Here is a 12,001-nt window from a genome sequence, read left to right on the forward strand (position 1 = left end):
GTGAGGGAGACGAGAACATGGCGGAAGCGGTGTGAAGGGTCTGTACGCCAAGCGGGCGCGTCTTCTCGCGGGCGGGCGGCGCTGTGCGCGGAGAAAGGAGAGGCCTGCTGAGGGGCTGCTGCGCGGCGACTGCTGGCTCCGGGGCCCGCGGGTGGCGGCCCCAGCCTCCCCTTGGGCTTTGTCAGGTAGGGAGTGGGGAAGGTCCTGGGCCCAGACACCGGTTTCTCCCGGCGCTGCCTCGCTCTGAGGGCAGGCAGCGAAGACCGAGGGCTGCCTCGACTGGACGACCCCTGGAGTGCCCTGGCCCAGCCTAAGGATGGGAGGGGAGCGGGAGGCTGGGCCCTGCTGGCTGGCTGGAAGCTGGTGCTCCCTTCAGTTCTATATCCATCTTTCTGTATATCTATCCGTGTCTACGCATTTTCCTGCGGCGTGTGTTAGTGGTTAGGGCAGAGCGGCTTCTCCCTCTGCAAAATGGATGGAAAACTCTTGGCAGGTGGAAATCCAACAGGTACGGATTGCACCAAGCTCGGCCCCTCTTGCTCTGGGGAAAAGCTGCCGCTGTTGGAATAGCTCAGTCGGTAGAACATAAGGGTCTTGGGTTCGGGTCACACTTTGGGCAAAATATTCTTGCATTTCAGAAGGTGGGACTAGCTCTGTGATTCTGCAGGCTGTGCGTTTTTATTTATTTAAATTATTCACGTCCCACCCCCAATCATCCCAAGCGACACGCGGGAGGTGCTGGTGTCGTGACGGAGCTACGAAACAGGAAGTCTCTTAAGTTGACTCTTGCCTTTTCCATGAACTCGCAGTAGGTGGCCTTAGGGAAGCCGCTCTTATCTCGGCCACCCCACCTGCTATGTGGGGGTATAATAATACTGACAGCGTTTGTTATTTTTGCAAGGGTTAGCACTTAATTATTCACGTGGAGTGCTTTGAACACTTGAAAGTGCTATCCAAATGTTAAGTTTTGTTACGTTAAACAAGATAAAACCGTATTTGGAAAACAATAAAACAAATATGCATCAAAAAGTTTAATTCACCATTAAACATAATTATTGCTGTGTACAAACAAGCAGCAGCCAAATTCCACTAGGATGCAAGTTTTGCATCCCCTCCAGAATGAGAGGAGAGCGGCTTTTGCCTTTGTTAGGGAGACCATTCCACAGCCTTAAGACAATTGCAGAAAAAATGGTCCCACTCTTTGAAGATGAAGTTTTCATCTTGTATACAATATGTCTTGCATTCTCGTATTTATCAGAAGGTATGCTACAGACCTCCTGAGCCAACTGTAGCTTCTGAGTCAGCTTCAACCCTAACCCACATAAAACAAAATTGTGGAACAGTGCTCTGAAAACAAGTCAGAGCCTGATAATATACTTTTGGCCATTACCACCACTGTGTCCTGATCCAAAGGTACCCCTCTGGTCAGATGGAGAGATTACCAGCCCATCTATCACATGCATAACACATTCCTTTTTAGAGCAGTAAGATTACCCAGAAGCATCACTTCCATCTTATCCGGATTCAGCATCAGCTTGTTTAGCCTCATTCACTCAGTTACAGCCTTTGGTTATAGAGTCTCTGGAAAAACAAATGCACAAAACCCAGGTTCAAAAGGCCCTTCCTCAAAGGGCGGTCCTGAGGCGAACACCTTTCTGAGCTCCTTGAGAAGAAGGACAGATTTATAAACAACCTTGGACCAGTGTTTCCATATATGCTGATGCTTAATGCAAGAAGATAATGTATAGATTTTTAAAGAAATGAGCAGACTGGTAGTTGCTGGTGTGTAGAGAATAATATATAATGTATATGTTTATAACTAGTAAGAAACGGCTTTCTTGGCTTAGAAGTATAAAATTTGAAATGTTAATAAAAGTGTAGGAATTCTGTAGTTTTCTGTTTTTCTGTATACAGGACTTAGATAAGCATAAGATACCAAAGAGGTACAAACTGGAAAATTGTGTTATCTAGACAGAGTCGGAATTTATAAATTGAAAATCGGAATTTTCAGCTATATTTCATAGAATATGCTAGCCAGCAGGTCCCATCAAAGTGATTGGCTTGTGCTGCTTGGTATCCTTTTATGAACAGTGAGGGTTGCTGCTCATGTTATACCTCTTACTTTTCAAGTATATACTTAAATCTGTAGCGTGGATACATCAGATAGGTAGTTTAGAATACACATATGATACAGGCACATCTGTCAGCTTGGATTAACTGGAGCTCCTGGTTGGGTGTACGTTCTGAGGTGTATCTGAGTTACTCGCTGAGATGTGTTAAATGATCTATATTCTTTCACATGGTGTATTGCACAGGTGTGCCAGTACCAAAGGCACTCTTGCACTCATGCAGCACACAGACATACTTGCCAGACATACAGCACTAACAGCATTCACCATATATGCAAGTACACAGTACTGTCTATTTCACAGCACACTACACACATTCTCTCTCTCTCTCTCTCTCTCTCTCTCTCTCTCTCTCTCTCTCTCTCTCTCACGCGCGCACACACACACACACACACACTCATCCCCATCATAGTGCTAGACTGAAAGGAGAAATTTAAATGTCTCCTCTAAATCCAGCACTACAATGGGGTGATTCATCCAGCATATGCAAGTTAATAGCAGCATCTGCTTTATCATATTTTCCCCTCTAAGGCAATATGATTTTTTAAAAGGTCAATCCATATCAAAGAGTGTATTGCATTAACCAAAGGCCATAACAATTTCATTACAGTTTGCCAAACTGCAAATCATAACATACAGCATACAGCAGTTGCATAATGCAATGCATCAGTGATTTAAAGAAAGGGAGTAAGAATTCTTAAGTATCATCTGCTAGCTTATACTAAGTTTAACTTCCATTACACCTCTGAATCTCCAGTGCAATTTATTGCAATATTGTCTACCTCTCTTTTTCCAATCTTTCAGCCAGAGCAGAAAGCGCCTCTTTATGTGTCACAGATCTGTTAGCGTCATACAAAAGAAAGCAAACCATTTCTGCCATAGTAAGCCTGCTTCCATGAATTAGCAAAGGTTTCAGGAATTGATATCTTGGATCCCAATATAAAGAGCAGATTAACAACCTTATTGTAGTGGCTATCCAAGACTGCTGTGGGCATCACTTCATATCTGAGCTCCATAAAGGCATTTCTTAAGACAGCAGGCATGAGTTTGGTCAGATAAAATGCTCTTAAATGCTCCACTTTCAGAAATTGGAACCATGGCGAGAATCTAGAATTCCCAATCAAGTGCAAATCCTTTCTGGATTTTTAAAAAAGGTTTTGAGGTAGTCTAGGCTCAGAAGAACTGGAATAGTTCTTTATTTGTTACTTTTTGGGTGTACAGTGCAAATTAATAAGGCAACTTCACTTTGTTTCTTTAATATTATGACTCTGAAATAAACTTACTCAGTAATTACTAGTGTGAATAGCTTACTCTGGTAACACCCTCTCTCGGTCTTCAAATGGGTGTGATTTCCTTCCTGAATGAAGAATTAGCCACAGCAGTCTTTTGAGGCAAGCCATTTTCTTGTTCTGCAAATGCAGAGCTGCAAGTGAGCGATTGTAACTTGCATTCTTGGATGACCCACGATTTGAACTTGCATTTTGCAGGGCAATGCCCAGCAGACATTCTTATTCGAATCACACCAGCATCTATGTTCCTCTCTGGTTTCCAAACACTAGGATGTTGCTTACATTGAGCCATTGGTTCTTCTTTCGTTTTTTCCTTACCAGGTGGAAGAATAATTTCACAGCTATGGAGAATGAACCGAGCACAACAACATGTTCTACATGCACAACTACTATCACCACCACATCCTCCCCTTCCCGTACTCAGCCACCTCAGATATCTGTCTATAGTGGTGCAGATCGACATGCTGTGCAGGTATTTTGTAGTTGACAATAATAATAGTATAAATACGGAGGATTCAAAAGCACTGACAAGCAATGGTGATTTCTGTATATCTGGTGGGGAACTGCATCTGGCTGGCAATCTTTATTTCTCCAACCTGTTGCAGGTGGGTGAGACCTCAGATGATGGTTTTGCCCCATACTTGCAGAGCCCCTTTCAATGTGATCCACAAGATGGTGCTTTGAAAGGGGCTTCCGGCAGCTGACAGTCAACTAAGCCTCTTTCAAAGTGTGAGGGGGCGGGGAGTGGAGAAGGAGGGGAAGTCCTTTTGTGGGAGAAGAAATCAGCTTTTTCGGTAACATCCATAAAGTAGTTTATGGCAGTCGTAGTGTATTACCGGTCACTGTTGAGTTGAAATATGTTGATTTTAAATGCATCCTGTATATCTGACCAGCCGCAGGTTCTTGAATGGTTTAATGTGCTAGCATCAGCACGTTTTCTATTTCTGTCCCTGTGATGATGTTACTTTAAAATCCACAGGTTATTCAGCAGGCCTTGCATCGCCCGCCAAGCTCAGCAGCGCAGTATCTTCAGCAGATGTATGCAGCTCAGCAGCAGCATCTCATGTTACAAACAGCTGCTTTGCAGCAACAGCATTTAAGTAGCACCCAGTTCCAGAGCCTGGCCAGTGTCCCACAGGTGAGATTGAAATAGAAAATACAGTAACCATCTGGGAATTAAGCTTAAAGTGCCACAAAATGCATTATCAGGATACTGCTTTCATCTTAATTACAGTTTTTGACAGATTTTTTTTTTACCCCAGGTTTTTTAATCATCAGCGAGAGCTTCAGTTCACAATTTTACCTGGCAGCATGAGGCTCAGCTAGGGAAAAGGGACAGTGTTCTCTCCTTCTAGATCATCATACCGCCAACCAATACCGTGTTGTTGTTTCCAAGGGGATATATTTTAAAAAGACTTTTCAACTTGGCAATTTTATGTTGTAAAGAGGGTACCTGGAACAGAAGACTAAGCTAGTTCAGCAGCTACTTCAAAATAATCAAATTAATATTGCAAAATCATTTTAACTATGTGACTGGTCAGTTTTTAATCAGAGATGTATATTTAATGCGCCAATTTTAGCCTGATATCACATTCTTGGTTGTGACATTCCCATGAATCATGGGTCTCTAACCTTTCTGGGCCTTTGTGAGCATTTGGAAGTGTTGTTGCTCCTCCCAGAAAATGGCTGCCATGGGGCATAGCCCTTCACAAAATTGTAAGAGTCATCAAATTGTATAATTGGAAGAGGCCACGAGGGTCATCTAGTCCAAACCCCTGCAGTGCAGGAATCTTTTGCCCAACATGGGGCTCGAACCCACAACCCTGAAATTAAGAGTCTCGTGCTCTTGAAGTTTGATCTAATAAACAATAACTAGATCCTCTTTTGAATATGTGTGACTTTTAAACAGGACCTGCCCCATCATCAAACTAAAGCTTTCATTGGGGTCTCTAGACAGCACAGTGAAAATAACAGATCCAGCACTTGGCAGCCTCTTAAAAAGTAGAGAGTTGGCCGTAGGGTTAAAGAGACTGCGGGCCACAGAGAAAACCATTGTGGGTTTCATGTGAGCATGGGACTGCCTAGCAAATGCCATTGAGCCTAGATGTTCAATTCATCATATTCAACATTATTTAAATACTTTTTATTGCAGTGTAAATGACACATTTGACAGATGTGCTTGCTATTTAGGCAAACCTGTCAGGTGGGAGGCAGTGCGCATCCCCCAATGGCAGTGTCACTCAGCAGTCAAGTATGTCGGAGACATCGGTAAGTAGCGAAACAAAGTGCTTTCTTTTAAACTAGCTTAAGTTACCATGTCAGTTCTCGGAAAGTTAGGAATGCAGCTGTGTGATCACATTTACATGCAGATAGCTGGAGGAGCAGAAGCTTCAATTTTAAAAATTGTCCGCAACAGAGTCTCAGTGCATTAATAGTTTGAAAAACAATAGCAAACACATAAATATAAATTTGCCATTGAAGAAGCTCTATGGTGACCCCCTGACATTGTGCTTTGCAAGAATAACTTAATGTTCATGGATTGTACTTGTGTGGATTTTGCCAGATCTCTTAAAACAGGAATTTTTTGCAGAATACCAATTAGAGGCTTAATCAATAATAATGTTTGAGCATAAGTGTCCATGACTTTTACAGGTGGATAACGTCAGTTATTAATAACACGTTGAGTTTAGTGTGGGCTAAATTAAGCCTTATTCTGGACATTTTAATTGCAATTTGGAAAAATTAAAATGGCAAATCTAAGAAGGCAGATCTTCTGCAATGTGGCTGAACATTTTATTGCAATCATAATTTTAAACTCCAGTATAAAAATGAAACACCTCCTTATGATCAGGTATATCAGAAGATAAACGCAAGATCTGCTGTATCAGAATTGGTGTCTGTTTAAGTTACATATTTAAACTTAAACATTTTTCTTAACATGTTAGCAATAGTTTACAATTTATGGCTTTGTGCAATGATCTTCCTGATGATCAAACAGGTGCTTAAGGATTCAACTTTGACAGATGACATAAACTTTCTTACAAACCTAGATTCTGTGCTGCAGACTACAACTGCAAGTCCAATATATTGCTTGGCAACCCTGCAAATGTTTACTTGGAAGCAAGTTCCGCTGTTTTCTGTGGGGCTCTTTTTGAAATTGTGGAATGAAGGTAGTTAATAAAACAATATTTTTGCTTCCATAGATTAATCTTTCTCCTTCTCCTACACCCGCGCAGCTAATAAGCCGTTCACAGACGTCCAACAGTAGTAGCAGCAGTCTTACCCAACAGACCATGCTTCTGGGGAGCACCTCTCCTACTCTGACTGCAAGCCAGGCTCAGATGTACCTCCGAGCCCAAATGGTAAGTCTTGCTAGTTTATATTTTATTATTATTTTTTGAATGGTTTAGTTGTTCTTTTCTGTTTCATGGCTAATGGTTCCTTGCCCCTTCTGAGTTTCCAACAGTGACTGTAATTTAGCAGTTAAGTTTTGTAATTGCATCTTGTTTAAATATCACGAGGCCACAAAGGAGCAGAATCCTGCCGAAATCTCAAGAACATTTCTGTGGGTACCGGATAATTGGTGGTTTTGACATAACAGCCCTGCATGCAGTTCCTCAAAAAGGATATCGTAGGTTTGGAAAAGGTTCAGAAAAGGGCAGCCAAAATGATCAAGTGGGTGAAGCAACTCCCCTATGAAGAAAGGTTGCAGTGTTTGGGATTTTTAAGTTTAGAGAAAAGACAAGTGAGAGGTGACATGATGGAGTTTATAAAATTATTCATGGTGCAGAGAAAGTGGATACAGAATTTTCCCCCTTCCCCTAACACTAGAATTCATGTTACAGGTAGGTAGCCGTGTTGGCCTGCTGTAGTCGAAACAAAATAAAAAAAATCCTTCCAGTAGCACCTTGGAGACCAACTAAGTTTGTTATTGGTATGAGCTTTTGTGTGCATGAACACTTCTTCAGATACTAGAATTCATGGACATCCAATGAAGCTTAGTGTTGGAAGGTTCAGGAGAGATAAAAGAAAATACTTCTTCATGTGACACATAGTTAAACTGTAGAACTCGCTTCCACAGGTAGGCAGCGATGACCTCCAACATAAAAGAGGATTTGACAAATTCATGGAGGGAGAGGGCAATCAGTGGTTACTAGCTAAGATGGCTATTCTCTGCTGCCGCAGTTGGAGGCAGCAGTGCTTCTGAATACCAGTAGCTGGAAACACGAGGAGGGGAGAGTTTCCTTGTTCTCGAATCCTTCTGGTGGGTTTCCCACAGGCGTCTGGTTGGCCGCTGTGAGAACACGATGCTGGACTAGATGAGCCATTGGCTTCATCCAGGACGCTCTTCTTATGTTCTTAGATATTGTTAAAGTAGAAGAATGGGCCTTTTAAATTACTCCCTCTGCTTGCAAAGTATATGTGGTCTGGTGTTTATAGTAGGGCTTTTTCAGGATGGACACAAGTGAGAGTCACTTAGCCCTGGCAGCAGTTTTGTTTTCCAGCTGCTCTTCCTCTGTAGCTTGGTGAACATCTGGTGTAGGGTAACCCAACAAATGATGGTTAAGCAAATCCATAGTTAAGACAACAAGCCCCACTTGTCAAGGAAAAACTGGGGATCCCGTTTATTCTTTTGCAGCTATGCTGCTGCTTACCCACACTTGATTCCACGTGTGATGTGAGCTGTGTAGCAGATGGAAATGGCTTGGGGAAATAGCCTCATGTGCCAGATTGGGACTTGTGCTGGGCCATATGTTCTGCACCCCTGTTCTATATAGAAGAAAGTGCCATAGAATAGAACAGTTGGAGTATATTAAGGGAGGAACTTTTGGCTAGCCCTCCACATTGTGTGATGTCATACTGTTGCATGGGCAGGAATACCCCTGATCCACTTCCTCTGTATAACTTTTTCTTAGATACTAAATGGAATAAGCTGTTTCTTAAGTAGCATCAGGCCAGGATGTTCATCCACCAGGGCCGGTTCCATGATTGTTTATCTTTAAACCCAGTTCCTTATGAGTGAAAGACTTTTATGAGTATGAATTGGAAACCTTTGAAAATGATGTGTAAAATCATTGGCAAAGAACTGTTTAAAAAAAAGTTTGTGCTGTTGAGCCTTTTTGATTTCTCCTTCTGATGACTCTCTTTGAGAATGATTTTAAGCATTAACGGGGGGAAATACGCTGTTCTGTTTTTGTTAAATCAATCTCTCTGATGAAGTTTGTTGTGGGGCATGACTAGAATAATTCATTTGAAGGAACAAAGAGTTGGCAAAGATGATCTGTGGGGTCAGCAAGTGTTTTGTTTTTTGTTTGCTTGTTTTGTTCGGGGATTACCTGGTTCAGGCCTGTAATTAAAATAACTATGCTGCTTTTCTTGCTAGACTTAGGATAGTGGGAAATATTTCTGAAGGGAGCACACCATCTCTTGCTGTAGACATCCCCGAGTTTGTGTTTTTTCACCTGTGGGATTTTAGAGATGTTGCCTGCAGCTCCTCACCAGTCATGTCTCAGATGTATATGGAGATGCAACACCAATGGCCCAGTTTACAGTTCCTTCTGTCATCCTCTGGTCATGGCTTTTGTGGACTTGTTGCATGTGCTTCTTCCATTCCCGGTCAAGCCTGCTGATTCCTAATGTGCCATCCCTTGAAAAGGCTTTGTGATCTCACTTGCCTCTCTGCCTCTCCTTGGAATTGGATATCACTTTGCAACTCCATATAAATAAATTAATGCGGGGATCTGCTGGTTCTGCGTTTCTCCCTCATTTTGGAGAGTGTGAGCAAATCAGTTGTTTGCCTCCCTTTCCTCTCTGTGTTCCGATGCAAAGAGCAGCTTCTGAGGAAGGAGGGATTTCCATCAGGAACATTGCAGGTGAGTCGGAAGGGTTAAAACTCTTCCTTTCCACTCCCTGCAGTCCTGGTGCTGGTCTCTGCTTTACCTCTCCTGTGGCTGAGCTACTTGGTGAAAGACTGGAAAGCTGCATTATTCTGGAATACTGCAGCAAATCTTTGCAGCTTTTTTTAAAAAACAAAAACCTGAGAGAATTTTCTATCTAAGCTTTTGTTTGTTTGTGTGCATTCATGGTACAGTGTGTGTCTCAATTTTCTTTTTTGCTACCTTCCACAGCTGATTTTTACACCTGCTACCACTGTGGCGGCTGTCCAGTCTGACATTCCTGTTGTGTCGTCGTCCTCTTCGTTTCCCTGTCAGTCTGCGGCTACTCAGGTGAGCTCACGTGGGTTGTGTGAGCATGTGTGTGTGTGTGTATCCATTTCCAGATCCATTGTGAGTGGTCGGCATGCTGTTCTACTCTTTGTATCTAATGCTGCATTATTTATATACTGCTTTTCAAGCGGACCTCGCAAAGGGGTTTATATAAAAGTATTAAAACTGTAAGATAAATAAAATTTAAAAAACAACAACAGACAAGCTATGGGGTAGGGGGGTGTAGAAGCCTGTGAATGCTAGATCCCATTTACCTTCAGGGCAAGGTGCTTCTTGAGTTTCTCTGTACAGTGGTACCTCGTGTTACATACGCTTCAGGTTACAGACGCTTCAGGTTACAGACTCCGCTAACCCAGAAATAGTACCTCGAGTTAAGAACTTTGCTTCAGGATGAGAACAGAAATCGTGCAGCAGCAGCGCGGCGGCAGCAGGAGGCCCCATTAGCTAAAGTGGTGCTTCAGGTTATGTACGGACCTCCAGAACGAATTAAGTACTTAATCCGAGGTACCACTGTAGTGGTAGTTGGGAGTGGGAGAGGTCTCCCCAGCTGAAACACCGAGAGCTGGATGATGTCGATTCTCCAGGGTGTTCCATCTTTCTCTCTTTCTCCTCCTCACAGAGCAAGATGACTGTTGAACCACAGCCACTATAGGGCCACTCATTCAACTGTTATCTATATCTTTATCTTAAAACTTTGAACTGCTACAGCAGTCAGTCTATGTTAGCAGTAACGTATTCTTGAGCGCAAGAAGCATATATCTAAAACACCTTAGAAAGGTGTCGCTTAAATTTCAATGACCTCTTACCCTCTTTAACCTGTTAGAAAATAGTTGTACTGTAGGTTGGTACATTTTGATACATTTTCCCAAAGAGGTAGATATAGATGCTTTTTTTAAGATGACAATGTAGAATGACTTTAAACCTAATGACTAAATAATATTGCAGTATTGATGAACCCCTTGCTGCCAGAATTGATGTATAAGATCAGACTTAACCAGTGCATATTAATGCCAAAGAGCCTTTGAAAGAAATAAAGGATTCACTATGAAGAATAATAAAGTTTTATAAGCTTTTAACATGGCAGTTCCGTATGTCGGCTCACATTGATAACTGAATTTATTTCTGCATAAACGATGATCCTAAACACACTTACTTGAAACTGAGGGTCACAGTTAATGCTAATCCTACTTAGAGTAGACCCTTAGCAAAAAAGCACTGTGTATGTATACAGTGGTACCTCGTGTTGCGTAACCTCCAGGTTACGGAATCTTCGGATTATGACTGCGGCAAACCCAAAAGTGTATACTTCCGGGTTTCGCCGCATGCGCAGAAGTGCTCTGCACGTGTGCACAGAAGCAGTGCCTCTAGTTATGGATTTTTCAGGGTGTGCATGGCACCCCAAAATGAATTAAATTTGTAATCAGAGGTACCATCGTATATGTATGTGTGTGTGAGAGAGAGAAAAAATATGAAATATGAAAAAAATCCATCAACAGAAATACTTTAGTACAAAAAGAACCATGTGCAATCAGTAAAGTATTCTTTCTACACCTTCTCTAATTTCCCTTTGAGCAGATCAGAGTGGTGTTAAAAGGACAATGAAACAAATGTGTAGTCTAACAAGGTTGCACATTCACGGCACTGTTAGATGACAGGCTTGGGAGCAGTGGCAGAGACATTGGGTGTGGAATGTGCAGAGTTTGGGTAATAGCAACGTGAAGGCATCTGCATCAGATACTGTTATGTGTAGAAGTCTCACACGATACGCAGCCTTGGTGAATCCCATTCCAAAGACAGGTGTCAAGTTTACATTTTATTGTAAGTCCTGCATGTAAGTCCTGAGTCATCTGATCATTCTTACAGTTAAAATGCCTCTTTTTCTTCCATGTTTATATAAGCATGGTCATAGGTTCGGCAGAATCAGTTACAATAGCTTTTGAAAATAGGGCTTTTGTAGACTGTGAGTGACTGCCAGTTTAACAAAAAGCTACATCTTTAGAAATAGCAGGGGTGTGGGAGAAGCTTTGCAGATTCAGAATATATAAATCAATGATCCTTTTGTGAATCAAAATATTTACCCTCCTATCTTTGCTTAACTTGTCAATACCAATGTGAAATTATGGATAGTGTAGTTGGAGAAACTGAACACTGCTAAATCAAAACCCAACCAATTTTCTTCATCTTACTAACAAAACTATTAAACTTCATGGGTTTTGCTTGACAGAAAGTGGAATCCTGAAGTACAAGGAGTACTGTTCAGCAACATAAACCTTTTCACCTAACTTTAAATGCTTTGCGACGTCTGTCGAAGGGGAAGGGGAAGAAGAGGGAAAGAATCTGTGATCAGTCTTGAATC

General features: G+C 42.0%; 1 protein-coding gene across 7 annotated transcripts in view; it reads left to right on the forward strand.

Annotated features, from left to right (window-relative positions):
- The window catches only part of PHC3 (polyhomeotic homolog 3), a 44,369-nt gene continuing 32,368 nt past the window's right edge, over positions 1-12,001 (forward strand). For 2 of the 7 annotated variants that reach the window (XM_081190092.1, XM_081190096.1), the window contains exons 1-6: positions 45-185; positions 3,740-3,890; positions 4,398-4,556; positions 5,609-5,686; positions 6,622-6,780; positions 9,547-9,645. In XM_081190092.1, coding sequence (XP_081046218.1) covers positions 3,762-3,890; positions 4,398-4,556; positions 5,609-5,686; positions 6,622-6,780; positions 9,547-9,645 — 624 coding nt within the window. In that variant the 5' untranslated portion in view covers positions 45-185; positions 3,740-3,761. The other 5 variants (XM_081190093.1, XM_081190094.1, XM_081190095.1 and 2 more) reach the window with 5 other exon arrangements.

The sequence above is a fragment of the Podarcis bocagei genome (assembly GCF_964188305.1).
Source record: "Podarcis bocagei genome assembly, chromosome: 4".
NCBI classification, from domain to species: Eukaryota; Metazoa; Chordata; class Lepidosauria; order Squamata; family Lacertidae; genus Podarcis; species Podarcis bocagei.